At 42.8% G+C, this 24,031-nt stretch overlaps 1 protein-coding gene across 2 annotated transcripts in view; it reads left to right on the top strand.

The window, feature by feature from the left end:
* Positions 1-21,982, top strand: part of sema4bb (sema domain, immunoglobulin domain (Ig), transmembrane domain (TM) and short cytoplasmic domain, (semaphorin) 4Bb) — a 46,247-nt gene extending 24,265 nt beyond the window's left edge. For both annotated transcript variants that reach the window (XM_072380269.1, XM_072380270.1), the window contains exons 3-15: positions 3,928-4,088; positions 4,276-4,338; positions 4,900-4,998; positions 7,278-7,389; positions 7,777-7,893; positions 8,374-8,531; positions 12,842-13,023; positions 13,200-13,350; positions 14,249-14,459; positions 14,563-14,678; positions 15,541-15,698; positions 16,707-16,798; positions 18,285-21,982. In XM_072380269.1, the coding sequence (XP_072236370.1) occupies positions 3,928-4,088; positions 4,276-4,338; positions 4,900-4,998; positions 7,278-7,389; positions 7,777-7,893; positions 8,374-8,531; positions 12,842-13,023; positions 13,200-13,350; positions 14,249-14,459; positions 14,563-14,678; positions 15,541-15,698; positions 16,707-16,798; positions 18,285-19,057 (2,393 nt within the window). In that variant the 3' untranslated portion in view covers positions 19,058-21,982. The remainder of the gene's footprint in view (positions 1-3,927; positions 4,089-4,275; positions 4,339-4,899; positions 4,999-7,277; positions 7,390-7,776; positions 7,894-8,373; positions 8,532-12,841; positions 13,024-13,199; positions 13,351-14,248; positions 14,460-14,562; positions 14,679-15,540; positions 15,699-16,706; positions 16,799-18,284) is intronic.
* Positions 21,983-24,031: the final 2,049 nt, after the last annotated feature.

Below are 24,031 nucleotides of genomic sequence, written 5' to 3'. Positions count from 1 at the left end.
TTCGTTTGGCCTCACATGCACATGCTGTTATTGGCTTGTGGCTACACATCTGCCCAGCCTGGCAACATCCCAGTTTAAAAAAAACAAGAAGAAACAAGGAAAATACCTGCAGAAAAAACTGGGGGGGGGCATGTTGCAACTTGTTGTTAATGTCACTCATTTCACCTGTCGGTGGTTTTAATGTTATCTCTGATCAGCGCATTGATAGAAAACTCTTATGTTTCTAATAAAATGGATATCAGTAGTTAATATGATGATGGCCCTTTTGCATATTTCTTCTTCTCTACAGTGCATTTGTGCTGAATTAGACTGTTTTTTCCAGCTCTGTGATGTCTGAAATCCTTATTTCTGCCATCTTTAGCTCCACTCATTAAGAAATGAAAATCGCAGTGAATGAGCAGAGTTTAAAAATTGAATTTCATGTAATTTCCCAGTGGAAGAGACGCTCTGCCTGCGTATGTGGCTGTTGTTGAACTCGGATCTTGTTTCTTTCGCTGTAAACTGTCCCCAGACGCTGCATCTTTCGAACTTTTCCGCTGCGTTCCCCATAACCATGGAGAAGGGTGGCGAATGCACCCAGTTTGACTTCCAGGCTGAAGTTTCAAGAACCTGTGGCGCTAACTAATTTACCATGTTAACACCGGCAATAAAGCGGCTATGTTGATGGTAGGTGTGATGTGATGAGCGTTGGCAGAGGTTCAGAGCCCGACTTGGTGACAGCCAGCTGATTAAACAGCCGGGTGATGAATGGAGCTGGAGCCTGGCTGTGAAATGGCCTGCAGTTGCTGCTGCTGTCTGTGGATGCCCGACATTCGGCTGCAAGCACGTCGAAACACTGGCGCAGAACTTCTAAAGGAACTGCTCTCTATTCACGGACAAAGAAATAAAGAATGCCTTGACTTTCTGTATAAAGTGCCTGTAGCCTGACATTTGTTTCTGCCTGATCCTCTGCCCCTATCAAAAAAAAATCCATCTTCGAGGGCTTTGAATGCTTCGTGTCTCTTCACAGGTCGCCATCTCAATCCAATCTGCCCGGTTACCACAACTCCCTCTCAGTCCCCCGACCTTAACCCCCCCCCCCCCCCCCCCCCCCTGCTATCTAGCCTCTGCCTGCTCTCTGAGTGAAGTTTCATGAGTTTGCTCTGCGCTGCTCATTATTCCTTTGTCTGTCTAAGAGACTGTCACTGTGATTTATGTCAGTTTTATTATGCTGGAGAGAGGCTGCAACTGATTCAAGTGACTGTCCAGAACCCATGGGAGCCATGACAGTCAGGCTATGATATGTCTCCCTGTTGAGACGAGAGATGGCACTCCTTTGTCTGCCAATTGCAGGGTCCACTGAGTCCGAGGATACCTCTTTATGAGCGTTTAAGGATTTTTTAACGGACTTCATTTACCCTTTAAACACAACCAGTTTTTTTTTCTTCTCTTCTCTGCATAGAAAAACTTTCCTTGTCCTTAAGGACCCATGTATGACAGTAGGAAGTCTTATTATTTTAAATGCCGTCCCCTTTTTATTTTATTTTTTTTTTTAATGATAGCCCCCCCCCCCCCCTCTTCATTGACTCCAGATGTCAAAGCATTTTAAAGAGAATGAGGTCTGTTGATCTGGATAGGGCCTAAGATTCGAATCTGGACGAGATGTGGCTTGTGCAGCTGGCTCTCACTCCCAGAAGGGGAAGATGATCATCTGCCAAAGTGCCTTGAGTGTTAGATGAACCATTTGTTTGTGAGCATATTGAAAAGTTTAAGTCATGGGTTGTAAACATTTATTGCAGTTTTCTGGCAGCGTTTGCATTACGGTCCAATGCGCCACCTGGAGTGTTACAGATAAACGAACTGCTGTTGTCTTTTTATTTGTTTATCTGTTTATTCATTTATCCATTTACTGCACTTAAAACTGGGTTTGCCGCTTGTACAAGGGGGTGGGGGAGGTTGATGATGGTTTAACTGCAGCCAAAATCGGTGTTTACCGACGCTGCTTCAAGCTTGTAATCTTATTTGGATAAGCAAATGGAGTCTTTGACCCTTTGTGTTTTGGCGTGGGAGGGACATGGCGTGTGTTTAAACGTTTGGAATGGGACACGAGAGAAAAACATTTACAAAGATGGTCAAAAAGTTGCAAGTATGTAAACGGTGGATGTGCAGATTTTACATTCCATGTCTCTGCTGAGTTCTCTTATCTGATGGATGATTACATTACCCCAGCGTTTCTTTCCAATAAACTGCTTCTCAGGACTGGTTTGACCCAGTGTTACCCTCTTATGTTTTTTTTAGAATTCATCATACGGCAGATAACAGAAAAATGATTTTTTTTTGTTGTTATTTTGTACAATACTTGGTTACAGAAATTAGTCTTCTTCAAAATGTCACGGTCACAGTAGGATGCTGTGACATAGAGGACTCCGAGTTGTTTGGTTGCTCCCAGTTTAAAAAAAATAAATGTACATCAGGTCTGCAGTTCATCACTGGAGTTATTTGAAGCTGCAGGAACGGGATGATGTGAGGGTACAGTAACTCATTTGACTTATGGCCCAGCACTTGCAAGATCTATTTGAAGAGGCAGCAGAATGAAAAGAGACGTAGATTAGTGTTGAGTAGAGGAGCCTTTTGCCCTGCTGCCAATACATAGTTGAGAAGAGACGGCCTCAGCAGCTGAGGAAAGTGGGGACGTGTCTTCTTGTGACATACATTAAATGATCTCATGGAGCTGCTGGCTGCCTTGTGAACAATGCTGATTTGACTACCTCTCTTACCTCTTTTCAGCCAAGGCCATTCCAGCGCTGGTTTTGAGGAGATGTCTGACCGCCAACCAGTTCTTGAGCGTTGAAGACTGGTTCCAGAGTGACTTCAACACTCTGCCGGTTCAGAACCAGGAACTGCTTATGGTGGAGAGTGAGATGTGATTGTGATGACCAAAAAAGACCAGTTCAAACCTTTCAGCCTTCAGCAGTATTACAAAACCATGTCGAGAAAATTGAGAGCAACATTGTGGAGGAGACGGTAGTCTTGTTTCCATCAAGTGTCATTTTAAGTTGTGAACAGGTTGATGGAAATAAAAGTTTTTATGCACATAATCAAAGAGGAAATGGAAATATCTTTTTGTGAATGCTTCTTCATTTTTTTTTTCACCTGTAATTGATCATTTGAATGATCCACTGTGTCTGCTTCTGGAGAGAAAGCATGGCCAACACACACTTACATAAGAGTTTGGTTTTTTTAGATGATATATGGCTATGAGCTCATTTATAGTAGCAGGTCGAGATCTGTCTGCATTGCATAGTGTTGGACCAGTGCAGACGGGCTTCTGTGCGTTCCTCTAAAAAGAGGTAACTTTGGCTTATTATTTCGTTGTCTTATGCCAGGACAGGCTGACGACATCTGATTTTATTTACAGAGAATGCAAAGCAGAACAAAGAAGCGAAGGTAAAAAGCACAGACGATATCTGCGCTGGACAGTCGTAGTTGTTTAGTTTCACTCCTCAACGGCTCCGATCTCACAGCAGAGCAAAGCTGCAGGACCAACAACATCACCAACGCAGCCAAGAGCAGCCTGTATTTCCACCGACTAATGGCAACACTAAAACAGCGCGGAACATTTTGTTTATCTAGCACATGCTTTTAAGGAGAAATATACACGAGGAGCTCATGTGAACAGTGGACTTGGTTGGATTAAACGGATGACCTTCTTAGTGAAAGATTCATGAACAAAAGCCACCTCACATCTCGACATGTTTGCAAAGTACAAATGTACTTGTTCTTTCCTTGTAGTAATAAATCCATTCTCCTCTAAAAAGAAAGATGAGCCTGAGCAGATCTGTGTTTACTTGTACCACGAGCATCAGGACATGTTCTGCTCTCCTCTGTTCTGTCCCGTTATGTGATGGTAATCTGCTGCCTGTGCGTGTATCTTTCTGCTCTATCCAGATGCAAAGGAGAGATCAGCCAAGAGATTCTCAGTGGACGGCGTCTTCAATTACACCTCTCTGCTGCTGAGCCAGGAAGACGACATGCTGTACGTCGGAGCCAGGGAGGCGCTGTTCGCCCTCAGCCTGTCGGACATCAGCAAGGCCAAGCTGCAGAAGAATGTTAGTATGACAAAATGCTAGACGGGTTATCGGAGTCAATGTTGCAATCCAGCTTTATAGCCCAACTTGCTGGTTCACAAGAAATGTGGAAGGTTTGGCTCGCTGATGATTCAGGGTAAAGTTCAGAATCCGCATGGGTTGGCCTGCACTTCACATGACTTACTCAGGTTTTCCTCTTCATATTCAGCTGACGTGGGGCACTCCTGCCGGAAAAAGAGAAGAGTGCAGCTTTAAAGGGAAGAACCTGGAGGTGAGATTTTTTTTATTTTTTCTTCTTCCCCCAAATCAGTTCCATGAACACAGCGTCGAAAGCACCGATATTTTCCGCACCGCGTTTGAACTCCCCTTGCAGTCTCCTATTTGTTTCACATTTGAGGCGATGAAAAGAGCGGAGTTTCATGTTGACAAACCTTTCCAGTAGTTACAAGCTGGTTCATCAAGTGTGCTCACTCACTGGGGAATTACTCTTTCTACTTTAGCCCGTCTGTTGCTTTGTTGTCATGCCAGTTGTTGTATCCCTGGGCGACGCGCCTCGGTAATCCGCGTGCTGCGTACAACTCTGGTCTGTGTATTACAGAAAGCTCTTAAGGGCAACTGCTGTGGGATGCTGGGAGGTTTTCCCAGCAGTGTTTGAGGAAAGGAGAATACTTTTTAAACGGCTTCTGTCAAACAGTGTTTTCTCTCAGAGATTTATACCTATGATATATTGTATTACAGACTGAGATTTTAAGGAGCTCTCAAGCAAATGAGTCAGTTCTATAAATTTCTCGTGAATTTATGGACCTGACACTGTTGATTTGTTCCCATCCAGACTGATTGCTTCAATTACATCAAGATTCTTCTGCGGCTGAATAGCACTCATCTCTATGTGTGTGGCACCTATGCCTTCAGTCCCATCTGCGCCTACATAGTAAGTAACTGCATCTCAATCTAAATGTTAACAAAGTTTTTTTTCTTTTTTCCTCCCGTCATTTAGCAAAATCTTTGATCTTTTTCTTTCCACTCCACTCAATACAGCAGGTTTCAAATCAAGCCTGTTTTATCCCCTGTGTCTGTGTTGGATCTGTTGTGATCCAAGCGTAACCAAATCCTGCTGAGACCTTTTAACCAGACATGGCAACGGGGGGTACACAAGCTGTGTGATTCCCAGAGAGAGGGAAGAAGTAGATCTGTTTATCTAGCTGACGACTACATCTGGAGTGCTGGTAACCGTCAGCTAAGACGAGGCTGACTTCACTGATCGGAGGGGTCAATTTGAGCTCGGAGACTGCTCGGCTCTTAAAACGGGCATTAAACTCGGCCCCTTGACGTCAAAGTGAAAAGAAAAACATGGGATGCCTCTGAGCGAAACTTGGTTTGGACGTGGGCCCTGAACTGGGATTCCAACCTGAGCCCTATTGGCCATGTTGACAGAGTCCACAACTCTGTGCGTATGCATGTCAGCCCGAGTTTTCCTACCAGCCAGACACTCGGATATGTATATTATTAAGACTGATAAATGTTTTGTTTTTATAGTGCTTCTCAAAACAGTCGCGGTCGTGTAACGGGACACTGAGGCCTAAAAGAAACGCTGAACAATTGAAAGGTCGGACATGTATTAAAACAAGCTCTAAGAAAAACAACATCACTTATAGCGAAGAAGCATGAGAAGAATTTCCAGGCAACGGAGCCATTTCATACTGCCTGTCTGTTTAGACTGCTGGCCAGCAGTCTAAACAAAGAAATCACAAGAGGAGGACCAAAACAAGTGGCCATGCCCAATCTCAGGGCAGTTCCACTGCATCAGATCAAAACTATCCCTGGCTATTGAGCAAGCTCTGTCTCTTAGTGCAAATTGTCCACATATTATTTGTCAAGTCACCCTCAACATTATGTTTTTAGTCACTCACTGTGTACATTGAATACTTTAAGGAGTTGTTCTTCCTGTCAGTATTTGCTACAAAGGGAATCATTTATTGAGAAGCTTTTGGTTTAAATGAGTAACAAAGTCTCCCATGACATTGCATTGGGGGAGGGGATAAAAAATTTCAGTAGGAATTGAAGAAATATATCATTTAAAGGAAATATTTATTTTAGTAAGGAAACACTGACAATTTTTCCTCTTTTTAAAGGCATTTTAAATGATTTTACTCACCGCTTTAGGTAAACGCTCGTGCCCCTTTAGTGTTGGCACAGCCAAGAGTTTTCAGTCTCCCCACGAAGGCAGCATCGTACCGGTCCTTGTTCAGAAAGCGGCCGTCCTCTCAGCATAGCGAACAACCCAAACCTTTTCTCGCCTATGTTCCTAGCCAGGAAACACAAACCGCAACCACTCATCCAAAATCGCTGGGTCTTTGGGGAATCTGAAAAGGGTCAACTTGCCCTCACAACCAAAAAGAGATCACTGCATGGTGGTTGGCTTCACTGCTTCACAGCAAGAGGCTTCCTGGTTCAGATCCTCTCTCTATGTGGCGTTTGCATGTTCTCTCTGAGTACTCTGGCTTCATCCCACCGCCCAAAAACATGCATGTTAGGTTAACTGGTGTCCATGAACTGACCCTAGCCGTGCGGGTGAGTCTCTGTGTGGCCCTGTGATGGACTGGTGACCTGTCCATGGTGTACCCTCAGATACGTGGAAAAGCATATCATGGGAGCTTTTTAAAGTAGCAACAGCTGGTCACTGTAGTTTTTAGCAGATGCAGAATTTCGGGAACTATTTTGAGCAAGGGATTAAAACACATTCGCCAGCATTTACAGCAACAGAAGCATACAGGAGGAAAGGAGTGGAATTAATGTTCTCGGGCTGTGCTCAATGCTTGGTGAAACAACTTTAGCAGGAATAAAGAGCGTTACACTTTGATTAGAAAGATGACTGGATTTGTTGGTAATAATGAAAATGAAGACTAATCCGAATAATCTTTTAGCATTTGTTGTAGCAGACGGAATAATCTTTTAGCATTTGTTGGAGCAGACGTGCATCGTTAAAATGAACAATCCTTACAGATGCTCTGATTTAAACATGAAAAATTGCATGCAGTGTCCAAAAAGCTTAGGCTTGGTAATCTGTCAGGGCGACATTACACAGTATGTTCGAAGTGACCAGACTTCCAAAATGTCAGTGAACTATCTGTAGCCGCTGACCTCACTTTATCTCTTTCACTCTTTCACTCTAAGTCGAGTTTTAATTGGACTGTGGCTGATTGTCTTCAGAACACGTCAACCTTCGCACTGGAGAGAGACGAGGTGGGCGAGATCGTGATGGAAGATGGGCGCAGTCGCTGTCCTTTTAATCCACAGTACAAATCCACGGCCATCATTGTTGGTATGTAGTAACACACACGCTTGTTGTGAATGGCTTCCACTTGGGAAGAGAGACGTTTCTGAAGCCGCTTTGATGTTTGCTGCATTTTTGATTCGGTAATGAGTCATGATGTGGCTGCTAATGTTGTTTGTCTGCATCAGACTCTCTAATAAATAGCCGGACACAAACAGACACTGTTTGTGTTCAACTTCTTTAACAAGCAATTAGTAAGTAATTGAAGTGGATATGAGGGGGCGGTGGTCTTATTCCTCACTCGCTGTTCTGTTATGGCGCTAACAGCTCTCTTTATCACTGACTTCATCTCCAGCTTATAACTTCTTCATAATTAGTGTTTGTTTATAGCAGGCTGACTTCAATCTTCGTCTTTTCCTTTTGTTTTTCTTCCAGATGGTGAGTTGTATACTGGTACTGTCAGTAACTTCCAAGGTAATGAGCCAGTCATTTACAAAAGCTTGGGTCAAGGAACTGCACTGAAGACAGAAAACTCCCTAAAATGGCTGCAAGGTAAACTCCCATGTGTGTGTTTTTTTTTTTCCTTCTTTCTTTCTACGCATCCTCAAAACAGATAAGCTCCATAAAGTAGCGATCATTAGTGAGGCGCATTCACTAATGCGTGCAGGCAGAGAGCAAAGACAAGCCCTCGTAGATTGCGGGAGTCCGGGCCTATCAGCTGCCACACATGTACATCAAAACAGCCTCAGTCGGCTGCCATCGCTCCTGCCGGAGTAAACTGCACTTTGCGCACAATTAAGGCCTCTCTTGTCTTCTTATCTCTTGGTAATCCATGCAGAGTGCTCCTGATGAGACATCTGAGTACAATTATATAGAGAATCTGGTCGCCTCTGCTCTCACGGGATTGTTTGACGGAGTTCTCCGACTTCTCTCCAAGTTTAAGTTGCAAAAGTGACGAAACAGCTGGGCAAAAAAAACCCAAAACCTTTTGTGTTAATGATAAAGGTATAGCATGTTTTCTATTCTTGACAGATCCGGTCTTTGTCGGGTCGGCTTACATCGAGGAGAGTCAGCCAGTAGGCAACCCGATGGGCGACGACGACAAGATTTACTTCTTCTTTAGTGAGGCGGGAAAAGAGTTTGACTTCTTTGACAACACCATCGTGTCGAGGATTGCTCGCGTGTGTAAGGTAAGACTCATGGGGTGAGGTGATGACACCAGATGGTCATGCAAAAGAAAGAGGTGCAGCAGGGCTTGTCCCTCCTGTCATTCATCCTGATACAATTGCCTCAAAACAAAATGGAACGCTCCCGTGTCAAAAGCACATTTGGTAACGTTAAACTGTGTGTCATGCCTGTTTGGCTGCAATGGAAAAACATCGCTGGTGCGTTAAAGGTTTCTCTATTTGACTGTACAAACATGTTTTCAGCAGACTTTGTTTCCTCTTGTCTGAATCATCACCTCCCTCCCTCCCTCCCTCCCTCCTGCCCTTCTCTCCCGTTTCTCTGCAATGTCATATTCCCCTCTCCTTCCATCTCCCTCACAATGTCAGCTGCACTCGTCCATCCCACCAGCTCCTCGCCTTTCTCCACCAGCCCTTTGAGCTTTGCAGGCATTATTAGTATTCAAGGGTGCTTCGCAGCAAAATGAAATGCCTTTTCCTCCCCGCAATGGAGCCTGTTTTTTTGTTGCAGGCAAATTATGCAAACTGTGGCAACTGCAGATGTCCCTCGGATCATTTAAACTATCTACGCTGCCTTGACCCCCACCTCCTTGACAGTTTAGTTTGGTCGATCAACCTTGATAAACAGCCGCAGACTTTACCCCTTTTCGCCCATTATGAGATCAATTAAAACGCTATGAAACTGTGATGTACATGCACTCAGCATCCCTCCCTGACTGATGCCTCCTGTTCATGGAGGCAGTAATGTGAGTAATCGTGGGGACAGCATGTAATCTCAAGCGACAGCTTAATGACTTAGTCCTGCAAGGCTCTGGCACTCTGTGCTGCGACACCTCTTGCAGCCGGCAGAGCACCTCCTGGGTTCTATATATGGAAATCATTGACAGAAAGGCCCTGCAGACAGTGGCAACTTGCTGCAGTTGAACTGTGCAAGAGAGGCAGAAGAATAGCTTTTCTCCTCTGTAAAGTGCCTTTTTTTTTTCCACTGGAATGCAGCAGCTCCCTCTTTCATGGCGTCTTTTCAAACGCTGTTTCGGAGCTGCAGTCGTGCCGCATTAGTACTCTTAATTTAGTCGATGAATGCTTACAAGAATCCCATTTACTGTCTAGCCGCGTGCAAAAGAAACTTGCATTGATTACCTGGCCAGACGGATTTAAATTTGTGTCCGATATTGAGAAGCCACAAATTGTGGCAGGTTTCATCTGCCCTTTATTAGCTCTATTTGACTGTTGCTGCAGCTGCCGTTGTAAAGGTCAAAAAAAAAAAAGCTACATCACGACCACGATATCCAGCTTTTCCTTTCACTTCATGCAGTAAGCCTGCACAGCGGGCTGAACTCAGATTAGGGTTAGGTAAAACCGAGGTATGACGACTCCTCCCTGTCAGCAGGCTCCATATCTCACACACTTGTGCGAACTGACAGAAAGAACACACTATTTCCTCCCGTGTCCCAGGCCAAGTAGTCCAGTAATACTGGACTGTGGTTGTATTTGATATCTGAATCACGTCCGGTGTGTAGGTTCATCTTGGCATACACTTAGAAGGAGAATGTGTTTCTCATCAGATAAGATAAATATATATATATATATTTTTTTTAAATGAATAACAAAATGAGTGTTTTTTTTTTGTTTTTTTTTTGGGAGTATTCTAACTACTGCTTTACTTGAGTTTGCCAAGAATTCCTGCTTCCGAGTTGTTGTTTTTTCTCCCTCCTTTCCTATCTGTGCCCCTGCCTTCTTCCACTCCCTCTTTCTTGTGTTTATTCAGGTGTGCTCACTAAGGGATGGGGGGGAAAGCAGGCAGATTATGAACCCTGTTCACCAGCTTTTTTTCCTTACCTCGTGTTCACCTACTCCTGAAGTTGATAAACAAGAGGAATCTTAAGTGGGATAAAAAAAAATATGAGGGGCAGAGAAGCGTTTTGGAGGGCACAGCTATCAGAGGGGAGTGGTTGCAGCGATTGAAAGTACAAGCTGCGCAGCAGAGCACAGCAACAACAAGCCGTGGACAGCTGAGAGAGCAGGAATGTGGGCTCCTCATTATACAGACAGACTGCCAGAGCAGCCTTGTAATTGGCTCCCAGGCCCTGCATCAGTCCCTCAAGGGTTCAACTCACTTCCGAGCGCAGTGATTGTTTGTGTGTGACAGCACACAAAAGGAGGAGGTAGATCCAGTTTTGAACTTAATCTCCCCAAAGGTGATTCTCTCTTTCTACTGTTATGAAAGAGTTTTTTTCTGGATTTTGAAGGAGTTGCTCATGGGATAGTTTGGATCTGATGCAGTGTAACTGCCCTGAGATTGGGCGCGACCACTTGTTTTGGTCCTCCTTCGGCTCCTCCTGCGCTTTCCTGCTCGTTGGCTAGGAGTGTGTTGGGGGAGTGCCTTTCTGTGCGTGTTTATAAGCGGTTTGATAATTGCTAGTAATGGCTAACTCATCTGAAAGCTGTTGGGAGTGAAAACCTCATCTGTGTGTTGGGGGAGACATCAGATGTGAGCCACTGATCTTGATTTCAAAGCTGTAATTAATAACTTACTGTTGTTTTGCTTTTCCATTTCCTCTCCTTCAAAGAGGAACTGATATTTTGAGCTCTTTTTATGTGGGGAGTTGGTTGTAAAATATTTTTTAACTCCTTTTGTACCACCACAGGAAAGGATTTCAGTGCATCAGATTTCATGAAGACATTGAAAATCCTGTTTCTGATTACTGTTTATTTGGCTTATTTTATTGAAGCGGTCATGAATGGTCACTATCACCAGTATTTTTTTTTCCTTATTTGACTTCAACTGTACCCTCTGACACAAAGGGGATAGATTGCAGCATGATTTCAAAATACTCTGGGTTTTTCCAGCCACAGATCAATTGCAACATACATTATTTATTGGGACTTTGTGATGTGTTTCTAACTTTTTTTACTGTCTGACAGTAGAGGAGCTTCCTCTCATGAATCTGCTGCACGTTCCTTTATGAAGCCTTGAACCCATGCGCAACCAAAGAATGGATTTCCACCTTTGTGATACGTTTCCAGGCCTGCAGCTGTCTTCAGTTGTGAATTTGAGCGTACAGTTCACTTCATGACAAAACCACAGGCTGTAAGACCCGGGTTAGACTGGGTGATTTGGTCACTGCAGAATATTCCACTACTTTGCCTTCAAAAGCTCCTGGTTTGCTTTCACATGCGTTTTATGCATTGGGTCCTTGTCCATCTGTACAGAGAGGCGTAGTTAAATCAGAATGTATGGACACTTCAGAATTCATTTGAATGCATCCATCTTCTGTCACATGATCAATAGAAACAAAAATTTCACAGATGATTTGGATCGCTGTTTAATTTTTCTTCTCATAATTCTGGCGTAGGTTCAGCTGGATTTTTAAGCTGGTTAGTCTCATCTGGCCTTTCTATTATTGAAGCTTGTAGGCAACTTTTCAGCTATGGAAAAGATCCTCTGATCATCTATGGCTGTTGTAAACCGTTGTCATGGACTTTTTATGTTGAAGAGCTCACTGGTTCATGTTCCTGAACTCTTTCTATTGAATTAGTTTATTAGCCAAAACATTACTTGTTTCATTTGCACTGAAAGCATTTGACTGCATATTGTGGGTTCAGAGCAACTTCCATCTCTGGAGCTTTAACCTTCTTAATAAATGGGTTGATAATGAACAAAAAGCCTGCGTCTGTTCACGAGGAGCTTTTCAACTCAACTGTTCAATTACGTTTGAGCCTCTGAAAAGCATCGTTCTAAATGTTAAAGATGTTCAATTCCTAAATTCTTCCCCCAGTTTAAATGGAAATTAAAGCTGAGAGTCTGCTCCGTAAGCCCCCATTCATTATACAAGTGTGCCTTGTATACTTTTCTGGAAACAGCTTTGATTACAAACTATGTCAATGGCAGTGACCTAAATCTGAAATAGTTTGCGATCTCATTAAGTAGCTGTTCCTGTTGGCTTCAAACGGTAAATGTAAACTCCAATTGAGGGCTTACTAACGGTTAGCTGACTCCCTCCTGTTTCTGGAAGTCCTGGCGTGTGTTCAGAGACCATGACATCTTTTACACTGCAGCTGCAACCTCTCCGGCTGAAATCCGATTTTCACTTGTATCAGAGTCAAACTCCCACCCACCGCTGCTGCTCACCTGCTTGTGAAACACGCTCCTGTTGACCGTGTCCTCTCCTGCGACTGGATCAGCATTAGGCCTGCATCCACAGTCCAAATGAAAGATTATGTCCCTTTCGACCTCCCACAGAGAAATCATTCATGGGACATTTGGTCTTCTTTGATATTTTTGCAACATGCTGAATCTCCTGATCTCCTCTCAGGGTGACAAGGGAGGTGAGCGAGTGCTGCAGAAGAAATGGACCACCTTCCTGAAGGCTCAGCTCCTGTGTTCCCTGCCTGACGACGGCTTCCCCTTCAACATCATCCAGGACATGTTTGTTCTGAAGCCCATGGGAGACAGCTGGGAGAGCACAGTCTTCTATGGCGTCTTCACCTCTCAGTGGTAAGACACAAGTTCAGGAAGTGGTTCAAACTGTGACCGCGCTGTATGTCAGCTGTCCTTTATGTCACACACGGCTTCCTGAGCCCCAAAAACACCCTAAACAGTTTACACTGCCAAATGCTATTTTCACAGAAGTCAAAATCCTTAAAACTCTACATTTGTCCATTTGTTTGCAGGTATAAAGGAGCATCAGGAAGCTCAGCTGTGTGTGCCTTCAGCATGGCGCAGGTGGAAAGAGCCTTCAGCGGCCGCTACCGTGAAGTCAACAGGGAGACCCAGCAGTGGTACACCTACAACCACCAAGTACCAGAGCCACGGCCCGGGGCGGTGAGTCATGAAGGCGAAATCTTGTGACAAATATCATTTAGGACGACAGTACAACTTGTTTTGATTCAGTTTGTGCATTCAAATGACATCAGAGGAACCAGAGTTCACACAACGGCTACAATCAGAGGCTGTCATACTGCCGGGATATGTGCTTTAGTTATCACATGCTTTTAAAAGTGTATTGTAGGCTTCTACCACCTAAAGATATAGCCTGGGGCTCCTCAGCTTGTGAGCCTGACGGCAGATGCTGTCCTTTTATTTTCTTTATTCTAAGACGGGATCCAAAAGTACTGCTTTGCTAAAATGTTTTATTGAGCATTAAAAATGCCTCCAAACTAACAATATATAGCCCATCTTTTTCAATTACAAACGGGGATACACAGCAAAAAGAACACTCCAATTAAATTGAAGTTAACATAAAAGTTAACATAAAAGTTGTAAAGGTAATGCATCCAGATGCAACAAAGCGTTAACTTAAAGCATTGGGTTCAAAGGTCCAGAATAAGGAGTTAAAAATGACCGAAGGTTTCATAAGACACCATTTTTAGGGTCCATTGTAAAGACTTCCATGTTTTCAGAGCACAGACACTAAAAGCAGTTTGGTATGGACTGGGGGTACCAATGCAGCACCGTCGTGGGGTAAGAAGGTGGCTTCCCAATGAGAGTCGTACAGATTAACGTAAACTCAGGTCTGCAGTAAGATTCAGTGTTAAGCACCGCAAGCAATAAAAACCTTTTGATTAAGATTGATTAACGGCATCTATGGACTGACGAGATGAGGCCAAAGTATGACTGTAAAAGACATCGTAAGGCAAAATAACAGTGAAACAATATTTGGAAGTAATTATTGTATGTGTGAACTTGAATATGTATTTTTTCTCATCTCATTCTTCTGCAGTGTGTGACCAACCATGCCAGGCAAATGGGCATCCAGTCATCCCTGCACATGCCCGATAAAGTGCTCAACTTTGTCAAGGACCATTTCCTGATGGACAGCGTGATCCGGAGCGCTCCGCTGCTGCTGAAACGCAGCGTGCACTACACCCAGATCGCTGTTCACAAGATCCAGGGCATGGAGCGGGCCTACGACGTGCTCTTCATTGGGACAGGTGCAGCTTGTCACGAAACGACAGCAAATCGCTTTCATGGAGAGGAACACGGTGTCATATGCTTCATCGTGACCACATTATTACTCACTTCTGTTTCTCATAGATGATGGAAAGCTTCACAAGGCCATCAATGCCAATGATAAGATGCACATCATAGAGGAGATGGTTCTGTTCGCTGAGCCTCAGCCTGTGCAACACATCGAACTCGATCCTCAACGGGTAAATAAAGCGATTTAGTGTAGAAACCAATTGAAGTGCAGATGCTACAAATGAATATACATATGTGATAGTTACTATTGTACGGTCTTTTCTCAGTTTCTATCAAACGTTAATTAATTTTCAATCAATGAGGATGTGAAAGAGCACACTCTGGCTGCAGTTATTTTCCCCCGCTGGGGCCAATCCATTGAGTTTTGCAGTAAGTTATAGCGCTGTCTGGAGTAGCATTTATTATCCTCTCTGGCATCTTAGCCAGAGCTAAATTTCATTACCCTTTCTCCCTTTATTACATAAAGATCTCTCCTCTACCCAGTGCTGCCAAATTGTAATCTTATCTGCCATTCTGTAATTCTAATAAAGTCTAAGATTCTTTTTGCGAGTATATTCTTGGCTCCAAATAGGGACATGAAAGAGTAAGGCGGAATCCACTTGATGTCTATCTAATGCATCAGTAGATAAGCTGGCCTAAAAATAGACTTTGTTTGAGAAGAAGGGGTACACTGTGTGTTAGGATGACTGCGCCATGGGGTGGGAAAATCATGTGTTAAACGCATGTCAACTGGAACAGTGTTCGCTCTGCAAGAGAATGAATAGAATTAGTTTAGTAACTAACACTCTTTTAATTTTGAACACGTTATCACAAAGTTTAAATTCCACTCGGCTGGATTGAAGACAGAAAGCAGCTGGCCAGAGTTAGCCCATTATGCAGGTTGTGCCCCTGTGTTTCTCCTAAGTAATTGTTTCAACATGGTTTCCCCTTTTTGAAATCAGAAACCCATAACCAGAAGCAGAAGGCCTCTTCTGCCCTGAATTCACCTTTTGTGTTGCACACGCACTCACAGATGTTTTCCGTCTTCTGCAGGGTCTGTTGTTTGTGTCGTCGTACTCGGGCTTGGTGGAGGTTCCCGTGGCCAACTGTTCCAACTACCTGAGCTGCGGCGAGTGCGTGTTGTCCAGAGACCCGTACTGCGCCTGGACCGGGCGGCTGTGCCGGGACGTCAGGATGGCTCCCCCCGACAGGTGAGAAGTCCCGTAGAGTAAGGTCATTAGCACTGTCTGACATGTACTGCCACAAATATTTCTAATATCCCTACTTTTATTATTATTATATCCCTATTATAACAAAATTGTGGTTTTCTTTTTCTTTTCTTTTTGAATATTATATTTACATTGAAAAGGGTTAAACATTTAAGAAAATGTATGGAATTGAACTTCATCATTTCCCAGTTTTTCCTTGAATTTTAAAAATCGGAGCAACCAAGTAGCTTGAACATGCATGTAAGAAAACAACAAGGCTAAAAGTCTGCATGTTGGGTATTTAGGCGTCATTGCGAGTGCACCGTGACGGCATTAGCCTGGCAATGCAGACATTGTAATTACCACGTTCCCTAATTTTGTTTTAACATGTTAAATCCAAAGAAATGCCATTAACTTGACAGACTTGTGGTCATAAAACAAAGACGTGAAATCTATTGAATTCTAAGACAGGAATTGCCCTTCTAGAATTAGCCAAAGGTGTCACAATATTGGTGTTTAATAGTTTCCATTTAAAGAGCTGACACATTTTATTTATTTATTTGTTTATTTTTTTGCCTCCAAAGCCAAAAATTCGAGGTGGTTCTTGATTAAAAGTCAGTCTTTACAAAGTCAATAAGTTTCTTTATTATTATTATTATTTGGAATGATGAATGTCAGTAAGTCCTGTATTACTGATCTTTAAGTCACACAAACATTGCTACTCTGTCTGTACAGGACGACATGCACTTTATTTCACTTTTAACGACCACAGTTTTATGTTGTGAACATTCACCCAGACAAACTCATGAAATAAACACTTGGCTCACAGTCATGTGCCTGTGCTTGTGCTTTTAACAAAGAGGATTGGTCTGTGAGTCACGCTGATAAAGCTGTGCACACAGATTTTGAAATAACGGGCTTGGGAAGAGGAGGTGAGTCCATCTAAGGTGCCTGTAATTCCAGCTGCTTCCCCTCACTCTGTTGTTTTTTCGTTGGTATGTTTTGTTTCAGCCACTGGCAGCAGGACGTGGAGGAGGCTGACACATCAGCGATTTGTAACAGGACTGTTTCCAGCCCCAGATCTGCCAGACCAGCGGCTTCTCGTGAGTGTGTTCAGTCTGCGCACTGGTCTCTAATTTCAAGTGTTGCGATCTACTTGATGCATCCCAAAAACAACGTGCACAAAGACAAGATGAAACATGTCATTTCTGAAAATGAAGTTGGGTAACAATTGTCATGCAGCCGTGCTCCGTAGTGTATACTACCCTTACATGACAACCTGTGCAGCAGTTCAATGGGACATTGGACATTCAACATTTGCTTTCTTGTGTAGTTGCAGTAGATGCAAAAGTTTGATACACATACAGCACTGTGCAAAAGTCTTGATCCACCCCTCATTTCTTTATATTTTGCCTCCAAGCAGCCGGACTTTCTTGCCATCTTTTTAAGTTTTCGTGAATGAAAATTCTCCAGGCTTTCTGAAGGTCATTCAAAGTTTTGTTTTTTTGTTTTTTTTCTTTGAGCATTGGCTGCATTTTCATATTTTCAATCCAGTCCTTGTATCTGACCATTTTCACAAGAATGTCTCTTTTGTTTCTTAAGCCACTTAACGCTGACTTATGAGTCATTCAAGCGTTAAAAAAGCCAGTTAACTTGAAGATCCGAGCCGGTATTGTATCTACACATAACAAATAACCCAGCAAAGAGCCAATTTTAAATTTTTCTTTAGTTGCATCTATGAAAATACCAAAAACGGTATGACGGACATAAAATAGTATTTTTGTACCATGAAAGTGATTTCCAAAAGCTATTAGCTGAAGACTTCACATCTTCGGCATGTGTTACTTTAAGAATTGGAGAAAGCTGGAGTGACTGCTGTACCTGCCACTTCTTTTGTCGTCTAAATAGTATCTGAACGCAATATCCTCAAGAAGTAAGAAATAAATCCTTCAAAGACCTGACATGGGACCTAAGAGAAGCATCTGGCTCTTCAGTTGATCCATCTACTGCCGGCTGGAGCCTCATTAGAAATGGTCTCCATGGAAGGGTGGCTGTCAAGAAGCCTCTTTAGGAAGGGGAAACTGGAAGAAAAAGCTGATTTATGTCAAATGATGCAATAACTGGACTGTCAATCAGTGGCAACAGGTCTTATGGGGTGATGAATCCTCCCCAGAGCCCGGACCTCAGCATTATTGAAGCAGTGTGGGGTCATCTTGACAGAGAACAGAACAAAAGGCAGCCAACATCCAAAGAAGAGCTTTGGGATGTTCTTCAAGAACCCTGAAGAACTATCCCTGAAGATTACTTAAAGAAATGAAAGGAAAAAACTTGTCTAAGAGGGTTCAAGCTGTGTTGAAGAATAAAGGTGGTCCTACTAAACATTTCATTTTAAGCCCTTAGTGTGGACAAGGGGCTTTAACTCTATCCTATTACATGCATAATAGTAATTATAATTGTATAAAGGAATTATTATTATGAAGGAAAAAGGACCCACCCCGTCCCACGTTTATCCTCACATATCTGCCATTTTTTAAAGGGATCTTGAGTGTTTTAAAACAATTTCTTTCTTATTTTTTCTTTTTTCCATAGGTGGCTCCCATTGCAAACTCATCACGATCCCAGCTAACACATTTCGAGTCCTACCCTGCAAGCGACGGTCCAACTTGGCGCAGAGAAGGTGGCATTACAGTGACAGCGCCAGCCAGTTTCTCTACGCCACCCCAGAGGGCAACCTGGTAGTGGTGGCCCAGTCCCACAAGATGGAGACCTACGAGTGCTGGTCTGAGGAGGAAGGATTCCGCCAGCTGTTAGCCAACTACTGCGTGAGGGCGGAGCCCCGCCAGGAAAGCACAACTCTGATCGGTCATTCACGCACGCCTCACGTCACACAAGAAGAAACCATCCTCATGCCCGGCGTGTCTCGCTCTGAGCAGGTCCACATGAAGACGTACTGGAACGAACTGATCGTGGTGTGCGCGCTGTTGGCGTTCTCCCTCGTGGTGTTCTCCTTGTTCGTTATCTACAGGAACCGAGATCACATGAAGTCCATGCTGAAGCAGGGCGAGTGCCCCAACATGCAGCAGAAGAAGCCGAGGATTGTGGGAAAGCCCACTGAAAGTTTACCCCTCAATGGCAACACAATCCCAGTTTCTACATCGGATCACAAAGGCTACCAGACGTTGAATGACAACTACATCTGCAGCACCCCCACACACGAGTCCTCGCCGGACAACAGCAAGAGCTTCTCCGAGTCGTCCGACCGGCGGCCGCTTAACGTTAAGGAGAGCCACGTGGAGTACTCCCCGACCTGCCCTCGGCCCAGAGTGAGGTTAGGCTCAGAGATCAAAGACTCTATCGTATGAGAGCACAGCATTCGCTAAACGACGAAACCCTGCATTTCCATGAGGATACAGGCCACCGAGCAAAGGAGAGGAGCACTGGACATCCTCCTACATCACAGCACAATTTTTATTTTAGTCATCTTAGTTCTGTGATCAATGCGGAGGTCATTTCATTTAACCATGTCCACTCCAAAGCCAGAGGTTGTTCCGGTTTGCTGCTAAAGGCAAGAAGAAGAAGAAGAAGAGGAGGCGGCATGACACTCCGGTTTCAACCAGGATAACAAACCATGGCAGCTGCTGAAAATAATTTTAACAGTTGTTTTTGAGTCATTCTGCAGGGCACTAACACCATATGTGTGTGTGAACATTTGGACCGGGTAGTATAGGGGTAAAGCAAATAATAAAACTATAAACGGAAGGCCTTCTTCTGTTACCACAGTATCTCTTAGGTATACGCGAGTAAATTATTCAGTCTAGATGTCTGTCACACACAACTCCAGCAAGAGAAAATAATTCTAAATTACTGATAGTTATCCAGGCCTGTTTGAGTATAAGTAATCTTGCACATTTTCTGCAGGAGGTGGCCCCCCCACTTCTGTTATTATGCACACTAGAGCCAAGCTACAGCTATATGGTGACCAAGCGTTCAGGTTTAGGTGAATATTATTCATGTAATGCCTTTTCATTGTTATCAACACATTATGGAAGCAAGTCAGACACACATTTGTCCTGTTTTGCTGAGTAAATGTCATCACTGTATGAAGACTGTGTTTCACACAAAACTGCCATGGACCAGCTTAGGGCGACTCTTGCATTTCTTCTCATCTGGGGCAGACTTGTTCTACAGTATTAACCTGCAGGTGCCATGATGGTAAATAATGGACTGAGACACGCGTGCCCAGTTTTCTGAGGCGAATATGGAAAAGAGAGACCTGACACTGCGATTGCAGAGAGGCTAGTGAGGGGTTAAAAAAAAAAAAAAAATGGGGACATCCACACCTTATAACATGTTCAGGGCAGCACTGAAATCATTGTGTGTACTGTGCCAAAAAAACAGGAATAACTTGATTGTCTTCTCTAAATGCAATAGTGCCATCCTCTCATGCCCATCTCATGCTTTGTGTTAGCATTGATCACTGTTGAAGAGCACATGGTGATGGACCCATGGGTTGGGTTTCACTAAAAAAAAAAAAAAAGTATTGTGGCACTAATAGTAAATAAATGTGAAATTCAAGTTGGGAATTTCTCCAAGACTGTTAGCTCAGAGAAAACTTCAAAGAATGTGTTGGGCAAAATATTTGATCTTCGTGTAAAATCGAACTGTGGCCAAAGGACATGGCGTGGAGACTGAATGTCACGTGGATGTTAAAATTCCAGTTTTTCTTCTGCCTTCTTACTGACATACAGGTACAGCCACTTGGAGACCGCTGAGCTTGACTGGCACCAACAGTAGAAACCTTTTGGTTTGGGAAAGTGCTTATAATCTAAGTCAAGATGCTTTAAGTCGGAGAACAACTAATGGCAAACATTGCTGTAGGTAGGGAAGAGATAAAAGTGTGTGGCTTCGTCGCCAGACCACAGCTCCACGGTGTAATCGAGTAGATACAAAGAACTTTGTGTAATCTACACCCCCAGCTAGCCAGGTTACATGTCTTACTTTCACGGCATTCACCACACTCAGAGGCCAAGGGGATGCTAACGTGACAGCACAAGTAATCAGGGTTACAGGTTTGCACCTTTCAGTACCATTGGCTGATTTTTAATAATGCAACTACTGAGACAAGAGACCAGCGGTGTGGCTGCTAAGAATGATGATTTTTAGATATTAGTTCTAACGGGGACCAGTGCAGCCATCCCAAAACGCTTTCATTCACAGTGCATAAACCTTTTGAGACTTCAGCAGAGATTTCCAAAGATGTGGGAAGCTGACCGTGTTCTATAAGTTAGATTTAGAACCATCTACACGGCCATAAGGACAGCATGGCACCACGTCGCCACCTCACTGTATTGATCAAGTAACTCTACAGTATGTATCCCGGTATCAACGTTTTTTGCTACATCAGACAGTGAGCAGATGACAAAATGCATCGTAACTGCTACAAATTGACAAAGTAACTGCACAGCATACTGCGCTACAGTGGTCAGTGTTTCCCTTATTTGGTCTAAGTTTTTGTTGTGTATATACGGTACCTGTGCTTAATATTGTGTGTTCTCAAGGGACCTTGTGCAAGATGTGTTGTAGAGGTAGTCTTAAAACTAGAGAGTGAACACTGAGTTTTTTTATTTTTTTTTTCAAACCTTTTCATAGTGCTTTACTGCTAACTTCAGCATACATTTCACCACGCTGTCAATTCAGCAACTTTGATGCTTTTTTTTATCAAGCACATCAAAACAGGAGTTTTTTTTTTTTTTTTTTTTTTTTTAATCCACCTCAATAACAGGTTTGAAATGGATGAAAATAAGCAAACGTCACCTTATTGCTGAGAGTTTGATGAGATGTTTGACACGGATCATATCTGCGCATTAATTCTGGCCTCTATTTTCAAACTGCATGCATATGATGCACAAAGTGTGGATGCCTTTAGGTTTGGCTTTGCCATGTATTCCAATGCATAGACGGATGCACAAAGCAAATACCAAATGAGGACGCAAAAGTAAAGTTCACAGGAGTGGAGGCTTTAGCAGTCTGTGAAAGCTTGGTGGGAGAGTAAAGCTAATGGATTAAATTAGCTCTTTTAGAGTTCAAGTCATTTCCTGGCTTGACTGAAAACGTGGATGTCAGAGCTGACGTGTTATCGAGTAGGAAATTAAACTTTTGGTGGAACTTTCATCATTTCGTTGCCATCAGACCACCTCTATGAGTCTAAGGCTAATAGCTGGTTAGCTTGGCTTGCTATTGAGACTCCAAATGGAGGGAAATGGAATGCAATTTGTTGTTGTTTCTTTTCTTTTTTTTTTTCTTTCCTTCTATTTTTATTTCTGTTTTCTCCTTTTTTCTTTTTAGTGGAGAACAAAGTCTTGCTGCATGCAAAGATGAGCTACACTTAACGCCTTCTGGCAACCTGACGTTGCTGTAGCCAGAGTCCAAGATGTAATTGTTTTGGGCCAATAGTTTAGCTGAAAACATATTCTCATCCTTGGGTTGTTGTACATTAAAGAGTGATATAGTGAGCTCTATGGGTGCAGACAAGGGGCTTCACTGTACAAATATGAGTATCAAACTTCTCATTCAACTCTCACCAAGAAACCAAAGGCTGTTTCTAAGAATGTTTCCTATTGCAAGCTGAGACTGAACAGATGAACCCAAGGATTTTATTTCACAACAGATCGATGACGAATTCGATTGTAAAGGCCTTTGTGTAGAGAATCGTTTCGCCTCTACCAAGACTGCTTTTCTAAATTCTCAGAAACCTGTGTTGAAGTGCTTGGTGGATAACTGCACTACAAAGGAAAAAAGACAAATAAATGCCTTCACAGTAGGTATCGAGTTGCTTTGCCTTTAGCCTTGTGCTACGTTGTACTCTACCCAGCAGTGACCTCACCAACAGGAAAGTGTTGAATGACGTGATTGTAGCCCTCAGTGGGCACACCTTACTCCACATCACAACACGGGTCAGTAGTAAATTTACAGTATCCTTAAAGCCACCACTAACTTTCTCTGCATAAAAGGCTGGAAGCTGCTTAAAAATGTTGTCGCATTCTGTCGCCTTTTGATTATGTAAAAAGTGATTGTAGAAACACAGGAAATGACATCTCTAGAGGTCTGTGTTGAACCATAATATTCCGTAATCTGACATGAAAAAGCTAAAGATACAATACAGTTAAACCTCACTGGATAATATTACAAAAAGAGAAACGTTGGTATTTATTATCGACATGCTTTTTGTTTTGTTTTTTTTAAATAAAAAGCGAATGGTATTACAATAAACAATGGGTCATTTCAGTAGCTCCTCAGTAATGAAACATTCTGTACTGGATATGAACGTAGCCAACTTTATATTCTATAGTCTACTTTCCTAAAACGGCTTCGGTAGGCAGTCGGCTGCAACGTCTTTTCAGGATTTAGCTGAAATGGTCATAGCTACAAACAAACAGCACAATAGAAGTAATGAATCATTTGTGCTGCATGATATAGTCTTAAGGTGCAAGCACAGCTCCAGAATCCTCCACATCGGCTCAGCCATGGGACACGACGGCATTGCCTCGGCGTACTGAATACCATAAGCTTAGTTGACTGAATAACTATTAGACAAATGTGGTCTTGCCTGCATGATTTATTCTTTCTTAATTATTTGTTGTGTACAAATAACATTGTGAACTGTATTTTTTGTATCATTGAGATTGTGACTGTTGTTTTTATTATATTGTACATAAAAAGCACTTTATTTTAATTTTTTAAGATAAATGAATAAAATACATGTTTTGACAAATGCTCGTGTGCGGTAGGTTACTGAACACCTGCAATATTATGACCCAGTCAATGGCCCACACCTGCACGGCCTTTTTCTTTTTTTTTTAAAACCTCTAAGTTCAATAAAGCAGTTTACTGTACATGTTTCTCATTCACCCAATCATACAGCTCTTCTTATCATATATATATATATATATGGATTCATACATGAGAGAGAGATGCACCATTTATACAGTGAGCAGCACTTTCTCTGCAGTCACACACAAATCAACAAGTTGCTTGAACAAGTTCAGTGTCTCAAAGGGCACTTTTGCCGACCTTTTGTTTGGAAGACGACCACACAAACAGTTGAGCTGTTCAGCTCTGCGTGGCACACAAAGCACCTCATTGTTATGTGATAGAAGTCTGAACCTTAACATGCATTTCATTTGACAATCGAATCAATTTATTGCTGGTTTTCATTAAGCCATCAAGTAAAGTGACATTTTAATTATATTGCTCAAAGAACTAAAATCATCAAATTAAGTCTTTTGCATATTTTTCTCCTTTTTCTTCACAATGTGCAGTACATGTGATCTGCTTTA

The sequence above is a fragment of the Leuresthes tenuis genome, unplaced genomic scaffold, assembly GCF_036924035.1.
Source record: "Leuresthes tenuis unplaced genomic scaffold, fLeuTen1.0.hap1 SCAF_2, whole genome shotgun sequence".
Taxonomy (NCBI): domain Eukaryota; kingdom Metazoa; phylum Chordata; class Actinopteri; order Atheriniformes; family Atherinopsidae; genus Leuresthes; species Leuresthes tenuis.
This window is presented reverse-complemented; position numbering and strand designations above follow the sequence as displayed.